Raw genomic sequence first — 27466 nt, 5'->3', positions numbered from 1 at the left:
AGATGGTGGGCTATTCAAATCGCTTTTTGTCCGTGGTCCGTCCGTCCGTTAACAATTCTCGTTATCGCTATTTCTCAGAAAGTGTTGAATGGATCATTCTCAAATTTCACATGTAGGTTCCCTTAGGGCCCTATTTTGTGCATATTGCATTTTAGGACAGATCGGTGAACAAGATGGCCGCCAGGCAGCCATCTTGGATTTTGATAGTTGAAGTTTGTTACTGCCATTTCTCAGAAAGTACTGAAGCGACCTGTCTCAAATTTTATGTGTAGTATATGTTTGAAAAAGTTTAAAATGTAGAGAAAAGATCCATCTTCCCATTGTCAGACATAGATCATTCTTTGGTGGGCGCCAAGATCCCTCTGGGATCACTTGTTACTGTGTTTTGGACACACAATTTGATATTGATCCAACAAGAATCAATGTACAGGACAACTTTCAACAGAGATTTAGATATTATATATTATCTACATGTAAAAATCTGAGTACTCGTACAACCCAAACATATAGGCCTATATATAGCTATATATACAGTGCATCTATTGTATAGACCTACACGTAAATAGATTTCACTTTATCTGTACATGTACATTTTATAGCTACAGTTGCTGTATCGGTGTTGCATGTACATTGTATTTAAATTATGGATTCTTTATGTGTGAGACGTTCAGAGTGACTTGACTACAGAGTGACTTGAAATATTAAGCGTCTGCCTGACTCAGACTATATTGTAAAACCGAAAGTGAAAGAAGGAAAACCCTCGGTTTCTGGAAGGTTATTGGCAGGCTAGCGCTCAGACGTCGCTGATACACCAGCAGGCACTTTGATGAAAAAGAGTAATAAAACTTCATTTTTAAAATGTCAGAAACAGTTAAACCGGGTGAGAAAAGAAAAGGTGGCGAACGTGTTCCAAGGACAAGAGGTAAAACCATGTACATATGTACACATGTAATCCTCGATCTACAAAAGCTTATTAGCTGATTAATGTAGCTACTATCGTTTTGTCATAGCAAAGTTGAATGTTCTGTTCACAACAATTTTGAATAAGATAAGAAAGGGTGATTTTGCTCAGTTAATTAATATACATGAAACTACTTTCAATTTTTAAATGGGAATATAAAATAAAGATTAATAATTTTGTAGAGTCACAAAAGTTCTTAGCGTGCCACAATAATGTACTTACCATTACCTTGATACATTCTGAATAATTCTGTGTCTTATATTTCCCACTGTCATCCTAATCATGGCCTGTTAGTTGACGATCACTATGACATGTTGTTTTTTCTTCAGTAATCTGTAGAAAAAGGATTTTTCTCACTGCTTTGGGAATGGGGCCTGTGGATTTGAATTTGGGAAAATGGAGCGCCAAAACCAAGATTTGGGAAAATTATGAAATATGAAATAAAGCATAACAATTAAGATTTTTTTATTTCCAGTGTAGTTTATATACTTTTTTGAAGCCAATTCACAAATATTTAGCCTTAACCAACTAAGTTCATGCTTTATTTTTGGATAGTTTTCAAGAAACTTTGATTTTAAGAAATTTTAGGGTTGAATTGGGAAAAATTTAGAGGTTTTGCCATGGGGAATGGGGCCGATTTTCGGCCCCAAATCATGCTGAAAAAAACCATAAGTTTTGATGAATTAGTGCTTAAAAGTCGTACGCAGAATACTTCATTAGTATCAAAAACAGAAAATACAGAATTTAAAAATTCTTGTTTCTTATAATCTATCTATGTTTATATGAAAACATATCTAAACAAGTCATTTAGTACTGTAAAATTGTGAAATGTCTTGTAGACTACAATTTGACTTTTTGGTTTGGTCATGTATACTAGTTTGTAGAGGTAAACATCATGATTTTTGGCAATACTGCCAATTGAAAATTCAGTCTAGCTGCAATGTATCATTTGACTTTGTAAAACTAAAACCTATACATTGTAAGTATTGTAATGAGCGGACAGTTGAAGCTCAGAGTTATCCAGTTAGGGGTACTTTATCCAATGATCTTCAGGTCCTCATCACTCTAGTCACAAGGTCCTGAGTGGTATACAGTATATATGTCAAACGTTTGTTTTCTGAATTAATCAGTGGCCTTTGTTGTGATTATTGATGCTATTAAAAAATAATAGAGTAAGACTCCTTTTATAATCATTTTTTTTAATTTTATAAAACAGGGAAAGGAGATCCTAGTCATGTGCCAACATCAAGTTACATAGAATCTGAAGAAGAAGAATACAAAGAGGAGGATGCAAATAAAAGGTGGACGTCAAATAGATCTAGAGAGGATGAAAGGACGACAACTCAGTCTGTAGAAAGGGAGATGCCTCATGGTGATAACACAATATGGAGAAAGATGAAGGATCCTGTTAGTCTCTTTATCCTGGTACTGTTCCTACTGCTACTTATAGCTTTTGGATCATTGTAAGTTATTACCAGTTCTACTTCATATCATTAAGGTATATTATTTTGATAAAAAAATTATCTTTTACCATGACTTCAATCTTGGATGGCTTTGATTAGTCCCGTCTTCCTTCTGTTGCCCATTTATACTTGTCTGTTCTTGACTGCCAACAATATTTAACCAAATGCATTCTTCTCCTGAGCTGCTTATTAGAAATTTTAGGTCATCTCCATGACCCGAAGGATGACCTATTGTCATCATGTATCATCCTTCATCGTGGGCTGTCTGTTTGCGTGAACTTTTCATTCAAACAAATTCTTCTCAATAAAAGAAAAGCCCAGGGTACTTATATTTGGCCTGTGATATGTTGGGATGACCATGTTTGTACAAATTGATGACCTTGACCGTCATTCAAGGTCATGGGGGTTATATAGGCGAAAATTTTTAAACAATTTCTTGTGAATAAATAAGAAGCCTAAACACCTGGTATTGAGTCTGGGATATGCTGGGATGAAGGCCTACCAATTTTGTTTGAACAAATGACCTCGACCTTCATTCAAGGTCATACGGGTCCAAATGGCTAAAATCTTTTAAATGGGATATTGTGAAATATTAAGAGGCCTAGAGATCTGATTATTGGCTACTTAAATGATTGACCTTGACCTTCATTCAAGATCAAAGCTGTCAAATATAGCAGAAACTTGCAATTACTGGAGAATTTGTAGTAATTACATGATTGTTAGTTGAAGAAAAGGTAAACATTTTCAGTTTATATGATTCCTTTTGTATTGATTCAAAGTTGTTTTTCCCTACTGTATACTTTGACTGCACTGTACTGTGTCAATAAGATGACTGTTTAGGCCCATGGACCCCTGGTCTGTTACTTTTTCAAAACAGAATAAAGTTACGATATGGATTTTTCAAGTTTTTGACTTAAAAAGATTATGTAGAGCTTCTAACCTTTTTGCTCCCCAACCGCGAATGGTTGAAATCTTAAAATCAGTTATTTTGTGATTAGTGATTTTGTGAATTTGTTGAATTTCAAATATTGTCTTCATCTCTGAAAGGACCAAAAACATATGTTCTTTGTCAAAACGAATGTATGTGGGAAAACTATGTGGAAAAAATGATTTGTGTATGTGTTTATTTTATTAGAATTTATGTTTTTTAGCCTTGATAAAAATACTTGTTCTAGAGATATCATTAAAATAAAGGTTTATACTTAAAATACATGATAGTATAAATTAGTCTTACACTAAATATAATTTGTATTTATAAATGTATAGCAGAATAGGTCAGCTATTTGAGAAGTCCCTTTTAATATATAGCTGATATATTGATGTCACTGAATATTTACTGATTGGGCAAATTGTAAAGTCTTAAAATATTCAGTAAACAATAAAATGATATACCTGTACTGTATTTTACCTAATTATTGGCATTGCCCAGGGTGCTTAAAACATTGAAAAAATAAGGGGTGCTTAATAGAAACAAATTTGGTTCAGCCTTTCCTAGAATTATGGCACAAAGTAGGCCAAATAAATTTGCACAAAACAATTAGATGCAGAAATTATTGGTTTTCATATTTTCAGTCTGCGTTAATTAGAAATCAGTGAAAATGAAACTTCAAAAATGTTGAGGGGCACTTACAGGGATGGAGGAACTTATTGGGTAGAATTTGGTGAAAATATACCTTTTACGTTAATTATGGTATTGAATTAGTTTAAAGTGAATGGAATATTATGTTTGATCCATTTATTACATGTTAGGTGATGTGAGTTGTATAAGTCCTTTTGGCCTTTTTTTAGCTCACCTGGCCCAAAGGGCCGGTGAGCTTATGTCATGGCGCGGTGTCCGTCGTCCGTCGTCCGTCTGTCCGTCGTCCGTCTGTCCGTCGTCCGTCTGTCCGTCGTCCGTCCGTCTGTCCGTCGTCCGTCCGTCTGTCCGTCAACATTTCCTTTAAATCGCTACTAGTCATAGAGTTCTGCATGGATTGTAACCAAATTTGGCCACAAACATCCTTGGGGGAGGGGGAACAGAACTTGTATAAATTTTGGCTCTGACCCTCCAGGGGCAGGAGGGGCGGGGCCCAATAGGGGAAATAGAGGTAAATCCTATAAATCGCTACTTGTCCTAGAGTTCTGCATGGATGGTAACCAAATTTTGCCACAAACATCCTTGGGGGAGGGGGAACAGAACTTGTATAAATTTTGGCTCTGACCCCCCGGGGGCAGGAGGGGCGGGGCCCAATAGGGGAAATAGAGGTAAATCCTTTAAATCGCTACTAGTCATAGAGATCTGAATGGAATGTAACCAAATTTGGCCACAAACATCCTTGGGGGAAGGGGAACAGAACTTGTATAAATTTTGGCTCTGATCCCCCAGGGGCAAGAGGGGCAGGGCCCAATAGGGGAAATAGAGATAAATCCTTTAAATTGCTACTAGTCATAGAGTTCTGAATGGAATGTAACCAAATTTGGCCACAAACATCCTTGGGGGAAGGGGAACAGAACTTGTATAAATTTTGGCTCTGGTCCCCCGGGGGCAGGAGGGACATGGCCCAATAGGGGAAATAGAGGTAAATCCTATAAATCGCTACTTGTCCTAGAGTTCTGCATGGATTGTAACCAAAATTAGCCACAAACATCCTTGGGGGAAGGGGAACAGAACTTGTATAAATTTTGGCTCTGATCCCCCAAGGGCAAGAGGGGCAGGGCCCAATAGGGGAAATAGAGATAAATCCTTTAAATTGCTACTAGTCATAGAGTTCTGAATGGAATGTAACCAAATTTGGCCACAAACATCCTTGGGGGAAGGGGAACAGAACTTGTATAAATTTTGGCTCTGACCCTCCAGGGGCAGGAGGGGCGGGGCCCAATAGGGGAAATAGAGGTAAATCCTATAAATCGCTACTTGTCCTAGAGTTCTGCATGGATTGTAACCAAATTTTGCCACAAACATCCTTGGGGGAAGGGGAACAGAACTTGTATAAAATTTGGCTCTGATCCCCCAGGGGCAAGAGGGGCAGGGCCCAATAGGGGAAATAGAGATAAATCCTTTAAATTGCTACTAGTCATAGAGTTCTGAATGGAATGTAACCGAATTTGGCCACAAACATCCTTGGGGGAAGGGGAACAGAACTTGTATCAATTTTGGCTCTGACCCTCCAGGGGCAGGAGGGGCGGGGCCCAATAGGGGAAATAGAGGTAAATATTATAAATCGCTACTTGTCCTAGAGTTCTGCATGGATGGTAACCAAATTTTGCCACAAACATCCTTGGGGGAGGGGGAACAGAACTTGTATAAATTTTGGCTCTGACCCCCCGGGGGAAGGAGGGGCGGGGCCCAATAGGGGAAATAGAGGTAAATCCTTTAAATTGCTACTAGTCACAGAGATCTGAATGGAATGTAACCAAATTTGGCCACAAACATCCTTGGGGGAAGGGGAACAGAACTTGTATAAATTTTGGCTCTGATCCCCCAAGGGCAAGAGGGGCAGGGCCCAATAGGGGAAATAGAGATAAATCCTTTAAATTGCTACTAGTCATAGAGTTCTGAATGGAATGTAACCAAATTTGGCCACAAACATCCTTGGGGGAAGGGGAACAGAACTTTGTCCGTCAACATTTCCTTTAAATCGCTACTAGTCATTGAGTACGCATGGATTGTAACTAAATTTGGCCACAAGCATTCTTGGGGGAGGGGGAACAGAACTTGTATAAATGTTGGCTCTGACCCTCCAGGGGCAGGAGGGGCGGGGCCCAATAGGGGAAATAGAGGTAAATCCTATAAATCGCTACTTGTCCTAGAGTTCTGCATGGATGGTAACCAAATTTTGCCACAAACATCCTTGGGGGAGGGGGAACAGAACTTGTATAAATTTTGGCTCTGACCCCCCGGGGGAAGGAGGGGCGGGGCCCAATAGGGGAAATAGAGATAAATCCTTTAAATTGCTACTAGTCATAGAGATCTGAATGGAATGTAACCAAATTTGGCCACAAACATCCTTGGGGGAAGGGGAACAGAACTTGTATAAATTTTGGCTCTGACCCCCCAGGGGCAGGAGGGGCAGGGGCCCAATAGGGGAAATAGAGGTAAATCCTATAAATCGCTACTTGTCCTAGAGTTCTGCATGGATTGTAACCAAATTTGGCCACAAACATCCTTGGGGGAAGGGGAACAGAACTTGTATAAATTTTGGCTCTGACCCCCCAGGGGCAGGAGGGGCGGGGCCCAATAGGGGAAATAGAGGTAAATCCTTTAAAATGCTACTTGTCCTAGAGTTCTGCATGGATTGTAACCAAAATTAGCCACAAACATCCTTGGGGGAAGGGGAACAGAACTTGTATAAAATTTGGCTCTGATCCCCCAGGGGCAAGAGGGGCAGGGCCCAATAAGGGAAATAGAGATAAATCCTTTAAATTGCTACTAGTCATAAAGTTCTGAATGGAATGTAACCGAATTTGGCCACAAACATCCTTAGGGGAAGGGGAACAGAACTTGTATAAATTTTGGCTCTGACCCCCACCCGGGGGGCAGGAGGGGCGGGGCCCAATAGGGGAAATAGAGGTAAATCCTATAAATCGCTACTTGTCCTAGAGTTCTGCATGGAAGGTAACCAAATTTGGCCACAAACATCCTTGGGGGAGGGGGAACAGAACTTGTATAAATTTTGGCTCTGACCCCCCGGGGGCAGGAGGGGCAGGGCCCAATAGGGGAAATAGAGGTAAATCCTTTAAATTGCTACTAGTCATAGAGATCTGAATGGAATGTAACCAAATTTGGCCACAAACATCCTTGGGGGAAGGGGAACAGAACTTGTATAAATTTTGGCTCTGATCCCCCAGGGGCAGGAGGGGCAGGGCCCAATAGGGGAAATAGAGATAAATCCTTTAAATTGCTACTAGTCATAGAGTTCTGAATGGAATGTAACCAAATTTGGCCACAAACATCCTTGGGGGAAGGGGAACAGAACTTGTATAAATTTTGGCTCTGACCCTCCAGGGGCAGGAGGGGCGGGGCCCAATAGGGGAAATAGAGGTAAATCCTATAAATCGCTACTTGTCCTAGAGTTCTGCATGGATTGTAACCAAATTTGGCCACAAACATCCTTGGGGGAGGGGGAACAGAACTTGTATAAATTTTGGCTCTGACCCCCCGGGGGAAGGAGGGGCAGGGCCCAATAGGGGAAATAGAGGTAAATCCTTTAAATTGCTACTAGTCATAGAGATCTGAATGGAATGTAACCAAATTTGGCCACAAACATCCTTGGGGGAAGGGGAACAGAACTTGTATAAATTTTGGCTCTGATCCCCCAGGGGCAAGAGGGGCAGGGCCCAATAGGGGAAATAGAGATAAATCCTTTAAATTGCTACTAGTCATAGAGTTCTGAATGGAATGTAACCAAATTTGGCCACAAACATCCTTGGAGGAAGGGGAACAGAACTTGTATAAATTTTGGCTCTGGTCCCCCGGGGGCAGGAGGGACATGGCCCAATAGGGGAAATAGAGGTAAATCCTATAAATCGCTACTTGTCCTAGAGTTCTGCATGGATTGTAACCAAATTTGGCCACAAACATCCTTGGGGGAGGGGGAACAGAACTTGTATAAATTTTGGCTCTGACCCCCCGGGGGCAGGAGGGGCGGGGCCCAATAGGGGAAATAGAGGTAAATCCTTTAAAATGCTACTTGTCCTAGAGTTCTGCATGGATTGTAACCAAAATTAGCCACAAACATCCTTGGGGGAAGGGGAACAGAACTTGTATAAAATTTGGCTCTGATCCCCCAGGGGCAAGAGGGACAGGGCCCAATAGGGGAAATAGTGATAAATCCTTTAAATTGCTACTAGTCATAGAGTTCTGAATGGAATGTAACCAAATTTGGCCACAAACATCCTTGGGGGAAGGGGAACAGAACTTGTATAAATTTTGGCTCTGGTCCCCCGGGGGCAGGAGGGACGGGGCCCAATAGGGGAAATAGAGGTAAATCCTTTAAATCGCTACTAGTCATAGAGTTCTGAATGGAATGTAACCAAATTTGGCCACAAACATCCTTGGGGGAAGGGGAACAGAACTTGTATAAATTTTGGCTCTGACCCCCCGGGGGCAGGAGGGGCGGGGCCCAATAGGGGAAATAGAGGTAAATTCTTTAAATCGCTACTAGTCATAGAGTTCTACATGAATTGTAACCAAATTTGGCTACAAACATCCTTGGGGGAAGGGGAACAGAACTTGTATAAATTTTGGCTCTGACCCCCTGGGGGCAGGAGGGGTGGGGCCCAATAGGGGAAATAGAGGTAAATCCTTTAAATCGCTACTTGTCATAGAGTTCTTCATGGATTGTAACCAAATTTGGCCACAAACATCCTTGGGGGAAGGGGAACAGAACTTGTATAAATTTTGGCTCTGGCCCCCCGGGGGCTGGAGGGGTGGGGCCCAATAGGGGAAATAGAGGTAAATCCTTTAAATCGCTACTAGTCATAGAGTTCTGCATGGAATGTAACCAAATTTGGCCAGAAATATCCTTGGGAGAATAAGAACTGAGTTTGTATAAATTTTGGCTCTGGTCCCGGGGGGCAGGAGGGGCGGGGCCCAATAGGGGAATTATAGGTAAATCCTATAAATCGGTACTTGTCCTAGAGTTCTGCACGAATTGTAACCAAATTTGGCCACAAGCATCCTTGGGGGAGGGGGAACAGAACTTGTATAGATTTTGGCTCTGACCCTCTGGGGGCAGGAGGGGGGGGCGCCCAATACGGGAAATAGAGGTAAATCCTATAAATCGCTACTTGTCCTAGAGTTTTGCTTGGATTGTGACCAAATTTGGCCATAAACATCCTTGGGGGAAGATTTACAGAACTTGTATAAATTTTGGCTCTGACCCCCTGGGGGCAGGAGGGGTGGGGCCCAATAGGGGATTTAGAGGTTAATATTAAAATTCCTTCATAAAAGAAACAATGAACCTGTATTCAGAACATTACTTGGCATTACAAACCAGGTGAGCGATACAGGCCCTCTGGGCCTCTTGTTTTATTTCAGCAATTTTCATTTAGTTTGGTTTTAAAAAAATTCATTGATTTTTCAGGTACTATGGATATGATAACAGTAGTGAATCCAATAGGCAACTCACATTAAGGATTGAAGAACTGGAAAAAAGAATAATAATTGACAAAGACATTGAGAAGTTGCAAGAGACAGTTAAATTACTAGAAAGTAAAACTAAAGATCTAGAATCAACGTATAAAAAGTTGAAGGAAGCAGCTGACATCTTAGTTCCGAAAGTAAAAGACATGGATAGAACATTAAAGGAATTGAAACCAATGGCCAAAGAAATTGATGGAAACGTTACAGCCTTAAAACCACAGGTTGAACATATGGAAACAAGTGTCCTTGAAATGAAACCAATAGTTGAAACCTTAGAGAAGACAGTTTTTCCTTTGGAGACAAAAGTTGAAGGATTGGTTGGGTCGGTTGGTATCTTGAGTCCAAAGGTACAAACACTAGAAGATCAAGTTAGTATTCTAGAACCAAGTGTTAAACAGACAGATGAAAAGGTCCGTGAGCAGTTAGAGCCAACAGTTAAGAAAATGGAACACACTGTTTCTGATATTGAACATATGGAAACAAGTGTCCTTGAAATGAAACCAATAGTTGAAACCTTAGAGAAGACAGTTTTTCCTTTGGAGACAAAAGTTGAAGGATTGGTTGGGTCGGTTGGTATCTTGAGTCCAAAGGTACAAACACTAGAAGTTCAAGTTAGTATTCTAGAACCAAGTGTTAAACAGACAGATGAAAAGGTCCGTGAGCAGTTAGAGCCAACAGTTAAGAAAATGGAACACACTGTTTCTGATATGGAACCTAAAGTGAATTCTTTGCAGGTAACAGTTGTTAGTCTGAAGCCAACAGTTAAAAATTTAGATGACACGGTTTCATGGATAAAGCCAATGGTACCTGTTTTAGATGATACTGTTAAAACATTATCACCAAAAGTGAAAACTTTAGAAGACTCAGTCCCGAATTTGGAACACAGAGTGAAGAATTTAGACCAAAAAGTTACTATATCAGAAAGTAAGTACAATGTATTTAAGATTGTTGAATGGTTATGGTATCTGATTTAAGGTTTTTGCAAATCTTTGTCCTTATTTCCAAGAACATTTCTTAACTTTATTGAAACTCCTTAATTCTAAATTCTCCATAGGAAATTATTGCAAATTTAAGGAAAGTTCCTTATCTGAAGATTGTTCCCTTAACTTCTGTGATGCTTTTCTATGGAGAATTTTAAGTCTATAGGGAATGTCTGTGTACCTATTTTTACACTGTTCTACAATTCTATTCAAAATTAGGTTTACTGTATAAGGGCACTGTATTTTAGATGTTGGACCCATAGTAATCATGGTGTCAGTCCATCAGTCCATCCACGATTTGGTTTTCGGAGACTTCCTCGATTGTTTTGAAACTTCACATGGTGATATCTGATAGTCTTTAGATATGCTATAAGGGTTTATTTTTTAACTAGTAGATCTAAGATGGCCACCATGACCCCTTTACCTTGACTCACTAAAAGGATTAAAATTTTGATTTTGTCCAATTTCAATGAAAATTGGTATATAGGGTTTTTTGTGGACACTGAATCATGATTGAAATTAAATTCATTGCTGTTTGTTGTAGCTTTGACTGAAGATGTCACCAAACTTAAGGCAACTACGCAAGATATGCAGAACCATTTGAGTAATCTTGGTGAATATTCCTGGAAAAATCTTCCAGAGAGTAAAAACCGGATAGACAGCCTGGAAATGTCATCAAAATCTACCAATGCATTAATATGTAAGTGAAGGGTAGTCACTGTTAAGGTCTGTACAATGTCAGTCAAGGTCATTTGAATATAAAGGTTATATGTTTTGTTACGAACGATGTACTGATTTTTTTTTTTTTTTTTTTTTAATAATTTTATGATTTGGGTTAAAAAATAATGTAAAAAACTCAACAAAGGTTACTCTGATGGATTTTATTTTCAGTTAATATTAAGTTTATTATTAAAGGTAAAAAAAAACCTTTTTTTTTGCACAAATTTAAAATATACATTCAAAGGTCATGGTTTATTTTCTTGTGATTTCCATGACAAAGATGTTAATTGTACATATTTTCTCACATTATGATTAGTTAATTCATATATTTTGGCGACATATTTATACTTCAGATCTCCAGCTGTTTTTACCTTCTGTCTGTGTCCTGATCCCTACATATGTCTGTCCTACAGATCTCCAGCTGTTTTACCTTCTATCTGTGTCCTGATCCCTACTTATGTCTGTCCTACAGATCTCCAGCTGTTTTACCTTCTGTCTGTGTCCTGATCCCTACTTATGTCTGTCCTACAGATCTCCAGCTGTTTTACCTTCTGTCTGTGTCCTGATCCCTACTTATGTCTGTCCTACAGATCTCCAGCTGTTTTACCTTCTGTCTTTGTCCTGATCCCTACTTATGTCTGTCCTACAGATCTCCAGCTGTTTTACCTTCTATCTTTGTCCGGATCCCTACTTATGTCTGTCCTACAGATCTCCAGCTGTTTTTACCTTCTGTCTGTGTCCTGATCCCTACTTATGTCTGTCCTACAGATCTCCAGCTGTTTTACCTTCTGTCTGTGTCCTGATCCCTACTTATGTCTGTCCTACAGATCTCCAGCTGTTTTACCTTCTATCTTTGTCCTGATCCCTACTTATGTCTGTCCTACAGATCTCCAGCTGTTTTACCTTCTGTCTGTGTCCTGATCCCTACTTATGTCTGTCCTACAGATCTCCAGCTGTTTTACCTTCTGTCTGTGTCCTGATCCCTACTTATGTCTGTCCTACAGATCTCCAGCTGTTTTACCTTCTGTCTTTGTCCTGATCCCTACTTATGTCTGTCCTACAGATCTTCAGCTGTTTTTACCTTCTGTCTGTGTCCTGATCCCTACTTATGTCTGTCCTACAGATCTCCAGCTGTTTTACCTTCTGTCTTTGTCCTGATCCCTACTTATGTCTGTCCTACAGATCTCCAGCTGTTTTTTACCTTCTGTCTGTGTCCTGATCCCTACTTATGTCTGTCCTACAGATCTCCAGCTGTTTTACCTTCTGTCTGTGTCCTGATCCCTACTTATGTCTGTCCTACAGATCTCCAGCTGTTTTTACCTTCTGTCTGTGTCCTGATCCCTACTTATGTCTGTCCTACAGATCTCCAGCTGTTTTACCTTCTGTCTGTGTCCTGATCCCTACTTATGTCTGTCCTACAGATCTCCAGCTGTTTTACCTTCTGTCTGTGTCCTGATCCCTACTTATGTCTGTCCTACAGATCTCCAGCTGTTTTACCTTCTGTCTGTGTCCTGATCCCTACTTATGTCTGTCCTACAGATCTCCAGCTGTTTTTACCTTCTGTCTGTGTCCTGATCCCTACTTATGTCTGTCCTACAGATCTCCAGCTGTTTTACCTTCTGTCTTTGTCTTGATCCCTACTTATGTCTGTCCTACAGATCTCCAGCTGTTTTTACCTTCTGTCTGTGTCCTGATCCCTACTTATGTCTGTCCTACAGATCTCCAGCTGTTTTACCTTCTGTCTGTGTCCTGATCCCTACTTATGTCTGTCCTACAGATCTCCAGCTGTTTTACCTTCTGTCTGTGTCCTGATCCCTACTTATGTCTGTCCTACAGATCTCCAGCTGTTTTACCTTCTGTCTGTGTCCTGATCCCTACTTATGTCTGTCCTACAGATCTCCAGCTGTTTTACCTTCTGTCTGTGTCCTGATCCCTACTTATGTCTGTCCTACAGATCTCCAGCTGTTTTACCTTCTGTCTGTGTCCTGATCCCTACTTATGTCTGTCCTACAGATCTCCAGCTGTTTTACCTTCTGTCTGTGTCCTGATCCCTACTTATGTCTGTCCTACAGATCTCCAGCTGTTTTACCTTCTGTCTTTGTCCTGATCCCTACTTATGTCTGTCCTACAGATCTCCAGCTGTTTTACCTTCTGTCTGTGTCCTGATCCCTACTTATGTCTGTCCTACAGATCTCCAGCTGTTTTACCTTCTGTCTTGTCCTGATCCCTACTTATGTCTGTCCTACAGATCTCCAGCTGTTTTACCTTCTGTCTGTGTCCTGATCCCTACTTATGTCTGTCCTACAGATCTCCAGCTGTTTTACCTTCTGTCTGTGTCCTGATCCCTACTTATGTCTGTCCTACAGATCTCCAGCTGTTTTACCTTCTGTCTGTGTCCTGATCCCTACTTATGTCTGTCCTACAGATCTCCAGCTGTTTTTACCTTCTGTCTGTGTCCTGATCCCTACTTATGTCTGTCCTACAGATCTCCAGCTGTTTTACCTTCTGTCTATGTCCTGTTCCCTACTTATGTCTGTCCTACAGATCTCCAGCTGTTTTACCTTCTGTCTGTGTCCTGATCCCTACTTATGTCTGTCCTACAGATCTCCAGCTGTTTTACCTTCTGTCTTTGTCCTGATCCCTACTTATGTCTGTCCTACAGATCTCCAGCTGTTTTACCTTCTGTCTGTGTCCTGATCCCTACTTATGTCTGTCCTACAGATCTCCAGCTGTTTTACCTTCTGTCTGTGTCCTGATCCCTACTTATGTCTGTCCTACAGATCTCCAGCTGTTTTACCTTCTGTCTGTCTTTCCTGATCCCTACTTATGTCTGTCCTACAGATCTCCAGCTGTTTTTACCTTCTGTCTTTGTCCTGATCCCTACTTATGTCTGTCCTACAGATCTCCAGCTGTTTTACCTTCTGTCTTTGTCCTGATCCCTACTTATGTCTGTCCTACAGATCTCCAGCTGTTTTACCTTCTGTCTGTGTCCTGATCCCTACTTATGTCTGTCCTACAGATCTCCAGTTGTTTTTACCTTCTGTCTGTGTCTTGATCCCTACTTATGTCTGTCCTACAGATCTCCAGCTGTTTTTACCTTCTGTCTGTGTCCTGATCCCTACTTATGTCTGTCCTACAGATCTCCAGCTGTTTTAACCTTCTGTCTGTGTCCTGATCCCTACTTATGTCTGTCCTACAGATCTCCAGCTGTTTTACCTTCTGTCTGTGTCCTGATCCCTACTTATGTCTGTCCTACAGATCTCCAGCTGTTTTACCTTCTGTCTGTGTCCTGATCCCTACTTATGTCTGTCCTACAGATCTCCAGCTGTTTTACCTTCTGTCTGTGTCCTGATCCCTACTTATGTCTGTCCTACAGATCTCCAGCTGTTTTACCTTCTGTCTGTGTCCTGATCCCTACTTATGTCTGTCCTACAGATCTCCAGCTGTTTTACCTTCTGTCTGTGTCCTGATCCCTACTTATGTCTGTCCTACAGATCTCCAGCTGTTTTTACCTTCTGTCTTTGTCCTGATCCCTACTTATGTCTGTCCTACAGATCTCCAGCTGTTTTACCTTCTGTCTGTGTCCTGATCCCTACTTATGTCTGTCCTACAGATCTCCAGCTGTTTTACCTTCTGTCTGTGTCCTGATCCCTACTTATGTCTGTCCTACAGATCTCCAGCTGTTTTACCTTCTGTCTGTGTCCTGATCCCTACTTATGTCTGTCCTACAAATCTCCAGCTGTTTTACCTTCTGTCTGTGTCCTGATCCCTACTTATGTCTGTCCTACAGATCTCCAGCTGTTTTACCTTCTGTCTGTGTCCTGATCCCTACTTATGTCTGTCCTACAGATCTCCAGCTGTTTTACCTTCTGTCTGTGTCCTGATCCCTACTTATGTCTGTCCTACAGATCTCCAGCTGTTTTACCTTCTGTCTGTGTCCTGATCCCTACTTATGTCTGTCCTACAGATCTCCAGCTGTTTTTACCTTCTGTCTGTGTCTTGATCCCTACTTATGTCTGTCCTACAGATCAGATCTCCAGCTGTTTTTACCTTCTGTCTGTGTCCTGATCCCTACTTATGTCTGTCCTACAGATCTCCAGCTGTTTTACCTTCTGTCTGTGTCCTGATCCCTACTTATGTCTGTCCTACAGATCTCCAGCTGTTTTACCTTCTGTCTGTGTCCTGATCCCTACTTATGTCTGTCCAACAGATCTCCAGCTGTTTTACCTTCTGTCTGTGTCCTGATCCCTACTTATGTCTGTCCTACAGATCTCCAGCTGTTTTACCTTCTGTCTGTGTCCTGATCCCTACTTATGTCTGTCCTACAGATCTCCAGCTGTTTTACCTTCTGTCTGTGTCCTGATCCCTACTTATGTCTGTCCTACAGATCTCCAGCTGTTTTACCTTCTGTCTGTGTCCTGATCCCTACTTATGTCTGTCCTACAGATCTCCAGCTGTTTTACCTTCTGTCTGTGTCCTGATCCCTACTTATGTCTGTCCTACAGATCTCCAGCTGTTTTACCTTCTGTCTGTGTCCTGATCCCTACTTATGTCTGTCCTACAGATCTCCAGCTGTTTTTACCTTCTGTCTGTGTCCTGATCCCTACTTATGTCTGTCCTAAGATCCCAGCTGTTTTACCTTCTGTCTTGTCCTGATCCTACTTATGTCTGTCCTACAGATCTCCAGCTGTTTTACCTTCTGTCTGTGTCCTGATCCCTACTTATGTCTACAGATCTCCAGCTGTTTTACCTTCTGTCTTGTCCTGATCCCTACTTATGTCTGTCCTACAATTCCAGCTGTTTTACCTTCTGTCTGTGTCCTGATCCCTACTTATGTCTGTCCTACAGATCTCCAGCTGTTTTACCTTCTGTCTGTGTCCTGATCCCTACTTATGTCTGTCCTACAGATCTCCAGCTGTTTTACCTTCTGTCTGTGTCCTGATCCCTACTTATGTCTGTCCTACAGATCTCCAGCTGTTTTACCTTCTGTCTGTGTCCTGATCCCTACTTATGTCTGTCCTACAGATCTCCAGCTGTTTTACCTTCTGTCTGTGTCCTGATCCCTACTTATGTCTGTCCTACAGATCTCCAGCTGTTTTACCTTCTGTCTGTGTCCTGATCCCTACTTATGTCTGTCCTACAGATCTCCAGCTGTTTTACCTTCTGTCTGTGTCCTGATCCCTACTTATGTCTGTCCTACAGATCTCCAGCTGTTTTACCTTCTGTCTGTGTCCTGATCCTCTACTTATGTCTGTCCTACAGATCTCCAGCTGTTTTACCTTCTGTCTGTGTCCTGATCCCTACTTATGTCTGTCCTACAGATCTCCAGCTGTTTTACCTTCTGTCTTTGTCCTGATCCCTACTTATGTCTGTCCTACAGATCTCCAGCTGTTTTACCTTCTGTCTGTGTCCTGATCCCTACTTATGTCTGTCCTACAGATCTCCAGCTGTTTTACCTTCTGTCTGTGTCCTGATCCCTACTTATGTCTGTCCTACAGATCTCCAGCTGTTTTACCTTCTGTCTTGTCCTGATCCCTACTTATGTCTGTCCTACAGATCTCCAGCTGTTTTACCTTCTGTCTGTGTCCTGATCCCTACTTATGTCTGTCCTACAGATCTCCAGCTGTTTTACCTTCTGTCTGTTGTCCTGATCCCTACTTATGTCTGTCCTACAGATCTCCAGCTGTTTTACCTTCTGTCTGTGTCCTGATCCCTACTTATGTCTGTCCTACAGATCTCCAGCTGTTTTACCTTCTGTCTGTGTCCTGATCCCTACTTATGTCTGTCCTACAAATCTCCAGCTGTTTTACCTTCTGTCTGTGTCCTGATCCCTACTTATGTCTGTCCTACAGATCTCCAGCTGTTTTACCTTCTGTCTGTGTCCTGATCCCTACTTATGTCTGTCCTACAGATCTCCAGCTGTTTTTACCTTCTGTCTGTGTCCTGATCCCTACTTATGTCTGTCCTACAGATCTCCAGCTGTTTTTACCTTCTGTCTGTGTCCTGATCCCTACTTATGTCTGTCCTACAGATCTCCAGCTGTTTTACCTTCTGTCTTTGTCCTGATCCCTACTTATGTCTGTCCTACAAATCTCCAGCTGTTTTACCTTCTGTCTGTATCCTGATCCCTACTTATGTCTGTCCTACAGATCTCCAGCTGTTTTACCTTCTGTCTGTGTCCTGATCCCTACTTATGTCTGTCCTACAGATCTCCAGCTGTTTTACCTTCTGTCTGTGTCCTGATCCCTACTTATGTCTGTCCTACAGATCTCCAGCTGTTTTACCTTCTGTGTGTGTCCTGATCCCTACTTATGTCTGTCCTACAGATCTCCAGCTGTTTTACCTTCTGTCTGTGTCCTGATCCCTACTTATGTCTGTCCTACAGATCTCCAGCTGTTTTACCTTCTGTCTGTGTCCTGATCCCTACTTATGTCTGTCCTACAGATCTCCAGCTGTTTTACCTTCTGTCTGTGTCCTGATCCCTACTTATGTCTGTCCTACAGATCTCCAGCTGTTTTACCTTCTGTCTGTGTCCTGATCCCTACTTATGTCTGTCCTACAGATCTCCAGCTGTTTTACCTTCTGTCTGTGTCCTGATCCCTACTTATGTCTGTCCTACAGATCTCCAGCTGTTTTACCTTCTGTCTGTGTCCTGATCTCTACTTATGTCTGTCCTACAGATCTCCAGCTGTTTTACCTTCTGTCTGTGTCCTGATCCCTACTTATGTCTGTCCTACAGATCTCCAGCTGTTTTACCTTCTGTCTGTGTCCTGATCCCTACTTATGTCTGTCCTACAGATCTCCAGCTGTTTTACCTTCTGTCTGTGTCCTGATCCCTACTTATGTCTGTCCTACAGATCTCCAGCTGTTTTAACCTTCTGTCTGTGTCCTGATTCCTACTTATGTCTGTCCTACAGATCTCCAGCTGTTTTACCTTCTGTCTGTGTCCTGATCCCTACTTATGTCTGTCCTACAGATCTCCAGCTGTTTTACCTTCTGTCTGTGTCCTGATCCCTACTTATGTCTGTCCTACAGATCTCCAGCTGTTTTACCTTCTGTCTGTGTCCTGATCCCTACTTATGTCTGTCCTACAGATCTCCAGCTGTTTTACCTTCTGTCTGTGTCCTGATCCCTACTTATGTCTGTCCTACAGATCTCCAGCTGTTTTACCTTCTGTCTGTGTCCTGATCCCTACTTATGTCTGTCCTACAGATCTCCAGCTGTTTTACCTTCTGTCTGTGTCCTGATCCCTACTTATGTCTGTCCTACAGATCTCCAGCTGTTTTACCTTCTGTCTGTGTCCTGATCCCTACTTATGTCTGTCCTACAGATCTCCAGCTGTTTTACCTTCTGTCTGTGTCCTGATCCCTACTTATGTCTGTACAACAGATCTCCAGCTGTTTTTACCTTCTGTCTGTGTCCTGATCCCTACTTATGTCTGTCCTACAGATCTCCAGCTGTTTTTACCTTCTGTCTGTGTCCTGATCCCTACTTATGTCTGTCCTACAGATCTCCAGCTGTTTTACCTTCTGTCTATGTCCTGATCCCTACTTATGTCTGTCCTACAGATCTCCAGCTGTTTTACCTTCTGTCTGTGTCCTGATCCCTACTTATGTCTGTCCTACAGATCTCCAGCTGTTTTACCTTCTGTCTGTGTCCTGATCCCTACTTATGTCTGTCCTACAGATCTCCAGCTGTTTTACCTTCTGTCTGTGTCCTGATCCCTACTTATGTCTGTCCTACAGATCTCCAGCTGTTTTACCTTCTGTCTGTGTCCTGATCCCTACTTATGTCTGTCCTACAGATCTCCAGCTGTTTTACCTTCTGTCTGTGTCCTGATCCCTACTTATGTCTGTCCTACAGATCTCCAGCTGTTTTACCTTCTGTCTGTGTCCTGATCCCTACTTATGTCTGTCCTACAGATCTCCAGCTGTTTTACCTTCTGTCTGTGTCCTGATCCCTACTTATGTCTGTCCTACAGATCTCCAGCTGTTTTACCTTCTGTCTGTGTCCTGATCCCTACTTATGTCTGTCCTACAGATCTCCAGCTGTTTTACCTTCTGTCTGTGTCCTGATCCTACTTATGTCTGTCCTACAATCTCCAGCTGTTTTACCTTCTGTCTGTGTCCTGTCCTACTTATGTCTGTCCTACAGATCTCCAGCTGTTTTACCTTCTGTCTGTGTCCTGATCCCTACTTATGTCTGTCCTACAGATCTCCAGCGGTTTTACCTTCTGTCTATGTCTTGATCCTTACTTATGTCTGTCCTACAGATCTCCAGCTGTTTTACCTTCTGTCTGTGTCCTGATCCCTACTTATGTCTGTCCTACAGATCTCCAGCTGTTTTACCTTCTGTCTGTGTCCTGATCCCTACTTATGTCTGTCCTACAGATCTCCAGCTGTTTTACCTTCTGTCTGTGTCCTGATCCCTACTTATGTCTGTCCTACAGATCTCCAGCTGTTTTACCTTCTGTCTTTGTCCTGATCCCTACTTATGTCTGTCCTACAGATCTCCAGCTGTTTTACCTTCTGTCTGTGTCCTGATCCCTACTTATGTCTGTCCTACAGATCTCCAGCTGTTTTACCTTCTGTCTGTGTCCTGATCCCTACTTATGTCTGTCCTACAAATCTCCAGCTGTTTTACCTTCTGTCTGTGTCCTGATCCCTACTTATGTCTGTCCTACAGATCTCCAGCTGTTTTACCTTCTGTCTTTGTCCGGATCCCTACTTATGTCTGTCCTACAGATCTCCAGTTGTTTTTACCTTCTGTCTGTGTCCTGATCCCTACTTACGTCTGTCCTACAGATCTCCAGTTGTTTTTACCTTCTGTCTGTGTCCTGATCCCTACTTACGTCTGTCCTACAGATCTCCAGTTGTTTTTACCTTCTGTCTGTGTCCTGATCCCTACTTACGTCTATCCTACAGATCTCCAGCTGTTTTACCTTCTGTCTTTGCCTTGATCCCTACTTAATGTCTGTCCTACAGAGATCTCCAGCTGTTTTACCTTCTGTCTTTGTCCTGATCCCTACTTATGTCTGTCCTACAGATCTCCAGCTGTTTTACCTTCTGTCTGTGTCCTGATCCCTACTTATGTCTGTCCTACAGATCTCCAGCTGTTTTTACCTTCTGTCTTTGTCCTGATCCCTACTTATGTATGTCCTACAGATCTCCAGCTGTTTTACCTTCTGTGTGTGTCTTGATCCCTACCTATGTCTGTCCTACAGATCTCCAGCGGTTTTACCTTCTGTCTATGTCTTGATCCCTACTTATGTCTGTCCTACAGATCTCCAGCTGTTTTACCTTCTGTCTGTGTCCTGATCCCTACTTATGTCTGTCCTACAGATCTCCAGCTGTTTTACCTTCTGTCTGTGTCCTGATCCCTACTTATGTCTGTCCTACAGATCTCCAGCTGTTTTACCTTCTGTCTGTGTCCTGATCCCTACTTATGTCTGTCCTACAGATCTCCAGCTGTTTTACCTTCTGTCTGTGTCCTGATCCCTACTTATGTCTGTCCTACAGATCTCCAGCTGTTTTACCTTCTGTCTGTGTCCTGATCCCTACTTATGTCTGTCCTACAGATCTCCAGCTGTTTTACCTTCTGTCTGTGTCCTGACTCCTACTTATGTCTGTCCTATAGATCTCCAGCTGTTTTACCTTCTGTCTGTGTCCTGATCCCTACTTATGTCTGTCCTACAGATCTCCAGCTGTTTTACCTTCTGTCTGTGTCCTGATCCCTACTTATGTCTGTCCTACAGATCTCCAGCTGTTTTTACCTTCTGTCTGTGTCCTGATCCCTACTTATGTCTGTCCTACAGATCTCCAGCTGTTTTACCTTCTGTCTGTGTCCTGATCCCTACTTATGTCTGTCCTACAGATCTCCAGCTGTTTTACCTTCTGTCTGTGTCCTGATCCCTACTTATGTCTGTCCTACAGATCTCCAGCTGTTTTACCTTCTGTCTTTGTCCTGATCCCTACTTATGTCTGTCCTACAAATCTCCAGCTGTTTTACCTTCTGTCTGTATCCTTATCTATTATGTCTGTCCACAATCTCAGCTGTTTTACCTTCCTACTTATGTCTGTCCTACAAATCTCCAGCTGTTTTACCTTCTGTCTTTGTCCTGATCCCTACTTATGTCTGTCCTACAAATCTCCAGCTGTTTTACCTTCTGTCTGTATCCTGATCCCTACTTATGTCTGTCCTACATATCTCCAGCTGTTTTACCTTCTGTCTTTGTCCTGATCCCTACTTATGTCTGTCCTATATATCTCCAGCTGTTTTACCTTCTGTCTTTGTCCTGAACCCTACTTATGTCTGTCCTACAAATCTCCAGCTGTTTTACCTTCTGTCTGTATCCTGATCTCTACTTATGTCTGTCCTACAGATCTCCAGCTGTTTTACCTTCTGTCTGTGTCCTGATCCCTACTTATGTCTGTCCTACAGATCTCCAGCTGTTTTACCTTCTGTCTTTGTCCTGAACCCTACTTATGTCTGTCCTACAGATCTCCAGCTGTTTTTACCTTCTGTCTGTGTCCTGATCCCTACTTATGTCTGTCCTACAGATCTCCAGCTGTTTTACCTTCTGTCTTTGTCCTGATCCCTACTTATGTCTGTCCTACAGATCTCCAGCTGTTTTACCTTCTGTCTGTGTCCTGATCCCTACTTATGTCTGTCCTACAGATCTCCAGCTGTTTTACCTTCTGTCTGTGTCCTGATCCCTACTTATGTCTGTCCTACAGATCTCCAGCTGTTTTACCTTCTGTCTTTGTCCTGATCCCTACTTATGTCTGTCCTACAGATCTCCAGCTGTTTTACCTTCTGTCTTTGTCCTGATCCCTACTTATGTCTGTCCTACAGATCTCCAGCTGTTTTTTTTACCTTCTGTCTGTATCCCTGATCCCTACTTATGTCTGTCCTACATATCTCCAGCTGTTTTACCTTCTGTGTGTGTCCTGATCCCTACTTATGTCTGTCCTACAGATCTCCAGCTGTTTTACCTTCTGTCTTTGTCCTGATCCCTACTTATGTCTGTCCTACAGATCTCCAGCTGTTTTACCTTCTGTCTGTGTCCTGATCCCTACTTATGTCTGTCCTACAGATCTCCAGCTGTTTTACCTTCTGTCTGTGTCCTGATCCCTACTTGTGTGTGTGTCCTACAGATCTCCAGCTGTTTTACCTTCTGTCTGTGTCCTGATCCCTACTTATGTCTGTCCTACAGATCTCCAGCTGTTTTACCTTCTGTCTGTATCCTTATCTCTACTAATGTCTGTCCTACATATCTCCAGCTGTTTTACCTTCTGTCTTTGTCCTGAACCCTACTTATGTCTGTCCTACAGATCTCCAGCTGTTTTACCTTCTGTCTGTGTCCTTATCCTACTTATGTCTGTCCTACAAATCTCCAGCTGTTTTACCTTCTGTCTATTCCTTATCTCCTACTTATGTCTGTCCTACAGATCTCCAGCTGTTTTACCTTCTGTCTGTGTCCTGATCCCTACTTATGTCTGTCCTACAGATCTCCAGCTGTTTTACCTTCTGTCTGTGTCCTGATCCCTACTTATGTCTGTCCTACAGATCTCCAGCTGTTTTACCTTCTGTCTGTGTCCTGATCCTACTTATGTCTGTCCTACAGATCTCCAGCTGTTTTACCTTCTGTCTGTGTCCTGATTCCCTACTTATGTCTGTCCTACAGATCTCCAGCTGTTTTACCTTCTGTCTGTGTCCTGATCCCTACTTATGTCTGTCCTACAAATCTCCAGCTGTTTTACCTTCTGTCTGTGTCCTGATCCCTACTTATGTCTGTCCTACAGATCTCCAGCTGTTTTACCTTCTGTCTTTGTCCTGATCCCTACTTATGTCTGTCCTACAAATCTCCAGCTGTTTTACCTTCTGTCTGTGTCCTGATCCCTACTTATGTCTGTCCTACAGATCTCCAGCTGTTTTTACCTATCTGTGTCCTGATCCCTACTTATGTCTGTCCTACAGATCTCCAGCTGTTTTACCTTCTGTCTTTGATCTGTTCCCTACTTATGTCTGTCCTACAAATCTCCAGCTTCCAGCTGTTTTACCTTCTGTCTGTGTCCTGATCCCTACCTATGTCTGTCCTACAGATCTCCAGCGGTTTTACCTTCTGTCTATGTCTTGATCCTTACTTATGTCTGTCCTACAGATCTCCAGCTGTTTTACCTTCTGTCTGTGTCCTGATTCCTACTTATGTCTGTTCTACAGATCTCCAGCTGTTTTACCATCTGTCTTTGCCCTGTTCCCTACTTATGTCTGTCGTACAAATCTCCAGCTGTTTTACCTTCTGTCTGTATCCTGATCTTTTCTTATGTCTGTCCTACAGATCTCCAGCTGTTTTTACCTTCTGTCTGTGTCCTGATTCCTACTTATGTCTGTCCTACAGATCTCCAGCTGTTTTACCAACTGTCTTTTCCCTGTTCCCTACTTATGTCTGTCCTACATATCTCCAGCTTTTTTATCTTCTGTCTGCGTCCTGATCCCTACTTATGTATGTCCTACAGATCTCCAGCTGTTTTACCTTCTGTGTGAGTCCTGATCCCTACTTATGTCTGTCCTATAGATCTCCAGCTGTTTTACCTTCTGTCTTTGTCCTGATCCCTACTTAGGTATGTCCTACAGATCTCCAGCAGTTTTACCTTCTGTGTGTGTCTTGATCCCTACCTATGTCTGTCCTACAGATCTCCAGCAGTTTTACCTTTTGTGTGAGTCCTGATCCCTACTGATGTCTGTTCTACAAATCTCCACCTGTTTTTACCTTCTGTCTGTCCTGTCAGATCCCTACTTATGTATGTCCTACAAATCTCCAGCTGTTTTACCGTCTGTATGCGGTCTGCACTGGTTTAAATTTCAAGTTCAATCAATGTAAAATAAATAAAGTTTTTATTCTATACTTATGTATATCCTACAGATCTCCAGCTGATTGCTACCTTCAGCCTGGCCTGTTGGACATTGTATAGCTACAGCCAGACTCCCACGGTCCATGTTAGCCAAAGCTTTAGTCAAAGAGATCAGACATCAACAACTGAATCAGCAAATAAATCAGACAGGGTAAGTTTGGATAGAAGTCTAGGATCACCGGCGATAATCGTACAAACCAGGCAAAGCTATTAACGCTCTGGAAAATGCTTTTTGACATATGTGAAGTCGTTCAGGGGAGCATACTTGTGATATTTTCTCGGTGTTCAATTCCAAATATATACAAGATGTCAACAAAACAGTAGAGTGTTTCACCAATGCCTAGAAGCAAAATTGATATTTTATTATTCTTTGTTCTATTTTTCATGGACAACACAGTCGGGTATGTCATATCATGGTGTAAAGGTGTGAATTTTGGATATATAAATATAATAAAAATAAATAGAGATTGGTAACTCCTTCTTTGTCTTTGTTGACAGGCAAAGGGGACCTCCGTTTTATAGGCATTTTCCATTAGCTAAGTACTTTTTAAGTGTATTCTTTAAAACTTAATATTTTAGCATCAACACAAAGTTTTAACATTATATAATGATTTGATGTATTCAGTTTTCCCGAATAATGTTATTTATTATGATTTTTGAAAGCATGAAAATGAGCAATTTTATCTTGTTTTTCGAAAATCTGACATTCAAAACCGGAAATGCATTTTGTTTTATAAATATGTATGTTCAAATATTTTTTTTTTCTATCCAAGAACGTACTCAAACCATCAAAAAATTACTGAACTTTTATAACGTATTTAAGTTATTCTGTTGTATTTAGCTATTTAAGAGTTTGTCTAAAACCTCTAAGCATATACAGAGGTACATCCGCCGATCGTAAAAATGGCAGAAATGCCAATTTCTATGTATATATGTTTCTGATATATCTAAAGGAGGGACAGAGCTAAAACTGGATTCAGTTTGTAAAATGATCACAGATTTCAATGATTAGGTGACACTTCTTTGTTGAATGTTAAATAAACTTCATCATAAGGATAACACCAAAGAAAAATTGTCATAATTTACGATAATAACCCGTCAGTTTTCCAATCTGGTGAGCATAAATAAGCATGAAATTAGCAGCTACTTGTTTAAATTTGATAAAGAATTGAATGGAACAATAGCGTCTAAAGATTCACTATGGCTATATTCCAAAAGTAAATCCACAAAAATTGCATTAAACCCAGTAAAGGTATATAAGCCATGGGCTAGGAGGGTCCCCCACCCCCAAACCTCCGAACCAATATTTTTTTCTGAATCTTATGACCTACTGATCACAAATCAAAATGTTAATCGCTTAAGTTGGAATGATATGACGTCAAAATGGTCGCCATCTCGAATTCAAAATGACCGCAATAGAATACATATCTGGAGAGTCTTCAATGGTATTACTTTTCCCACTTCTTTGAAGGCTTCTATCACATCTGTTGTATGCATGGAGACACTAAGTGTTGTGTAGTGGTTCTGAATGTAGCCTTTTGCGAGCTCGGTGGTTTTAATCTGTCTTTGCCTATTTCTTGTGCTGGTATCAAAAAGAATGACTGTACTTTTCAACGTCAGTGCATAATACAGCACAGCAGGATGAAGAAGACTTCCTGGCGTTTAGATCTGAAAGTAATATTGAATCCATTGTCTATCCCATACAAGCATTAAAGAACTACTCCGGAATCTGACTCTTGGGTTGAACGCAAAGTTTCTATTTCTTTCTTCCACTCGGCCTTCCATCTTCAATTCAACTGGTAAGCAGTTCCTACACAGATCAGGGTAACAATACTGCTCTTGTACTTTCCTGGCATTAGTTGGACAACTCCAGATATTATAAAGGAGGCTAGTATCTGAGTCTTGTTCTCATCATTCACAAGGATCCGCTGCTGCTGCATTATGCGCTGACTTTGAAAGATGTCATTCTTCTCGACACCGGTACAGAAAAAAGGCAAAGAGCGATGTTCAGAGCATGCAGAAGGCTACACACAGAACCGATGCACACCACTTATATACATATGCGTCTCCATGCATACACCAGATGTGACACAACCAACCCCTTCAAGGGAATTGGAAAAGTTAGACGATTGAAGACTCTCCATAAATCTCAATAGTTCGCTGCAAGTCCATTCTAGGCTTGGTGAAGAGTAAATCATTTAATATTTTTAAAGACCTCATTAATGACCTCGAGGAAATCACCTGTGCCACATTAGTTTTGAGACCCTACTAGTCTACAAAATTTCAAACATGAAAATGGATTATGTTTGGAAACTGTGAAGTCCCACTTAGATATACAGCCATCTTAAATTCATATTTTTACTTATAAATTGTCAATAGTCAATGTTTTATTCAGGGAAATTATGATACACCTGAAAACTGTAGTGTCATCGGTTTGGAGTTCGCAAATTAACAATCATATGCCCAGTTTAAGAAACCTGTGATGTATTGTAAACCTAATGATGGTATATCAATGATTCTCTTTTGCATCTATCAATATATATATAGGATTGTTTTTGTGGGTTTTTTTACTGATTGATAAGAGGTCAAAAAACTTATTAGGAGAAATAGATTACTGTTTGGAAACATTTTACGGCGTCAAGCCAAATATAAAAAAATTGCAAAAAATTTATCATTTTTGAGCTTAAAATCCTATTTTTTCATTTCCTGCATACATATCATTGTACTGTATACATTGGATTATTTGTATACATTTGTTGTTTAATTGCGGTCAGTTTAATACCTCATTTGTCCCATTCGGTTGAAAAATGTCAATGTTATGACTATTTTTCACTTTTTGGTGAAATTCAAGGTTGCGGCCATCTTGATAACATCATAACCGGAAGTTCATCCCAACTTATGGAATGTTAACATTTTGATTTGTGATCAGTAGGTCTTAAGGGTTCAGAAAAATATTGGTTCAGAGGTTTGGGGGTGGGGGACCCTCCTAGCCCATGGCATATATCCCTTTTCTGAGTTTAATGGGGAGGGGGTGTATGTGGGACCCTCCTTACCCATATCCTAACATGTACTGTATATTTCACGGGTGTAAACTTTCACGATTTACTGTTTGATACATGTTCGCGGGGTATTTTTCACGAATCATCTTTGTAACATTTGAAAGCGGATTTCACACGAGACACTCTGATATGTACAACCATGCTTTTAATCACTTTTTGGAGGTATTAAATTTCACGAACTATGATTAATCAGCAAATTTAGAGCAAATAAAACCTCTGCCATTAATATTTTCTGGTGCAGTGGTA

General features: G+C 41.4%; 1 protein-coding gene across 2 annotated transcripts in view; it reads left to right on the top strand.

Moving 5' to 3' along the window:
• The first annotated feature begins 763 nt into the window (after positions 1 to 763).
• Positions 764 to 27466, top strand: part of LOC138317486 (myosin heavy chain, clone 203-like) — an 86825-nt gene continuing 60122 nt past the window's right edge. Inside the window, exons 1-5 of one of the 2 annotated variants that reach the window (XM_069259185.1) lie at positions 764 to 922; positions 2178 to 2424; positions 9489 to 10471; positions 11072 to 11227; positions 24173 to 24312. In XM_069259185.1, coding sequence (XP_069115286.1) covers positions 859 to 922; positions 2178 to 2424; positions 9489 to 10471; positions 11072 to 11227; positions 24173 to 24312 — 1590 coding nt within the window. In that variant the 5' untranslated portion in view covers positions 764 to 858. The remainder of the gene's footprint in view (positions 923 to 2177; positions 2425 to 9488; positions 10472 to 11071; positions 11228 to 24172; positions 24313 to 27466) is intronic. The other variant, XM_069259184.1, reaches the window with a different exon arrangement.

This window comes from Argopecten irradians, chromosome 3 (assembly GCF_041381155.1).
Source record: "Argopecten irradians isolate NY chromosome 3, Ai_NY, whole genome shotgun sequence".
Classification (NCBI taxonomy): Eukaryota; Metazoa; Mollusca; class Bivalvia; order Pectinida; family Pectinidae; genus Argopecten; species Argopecten irradians.
This window is presented reverse-complemented; position numbering and strand designations above follow the sequence as displayed.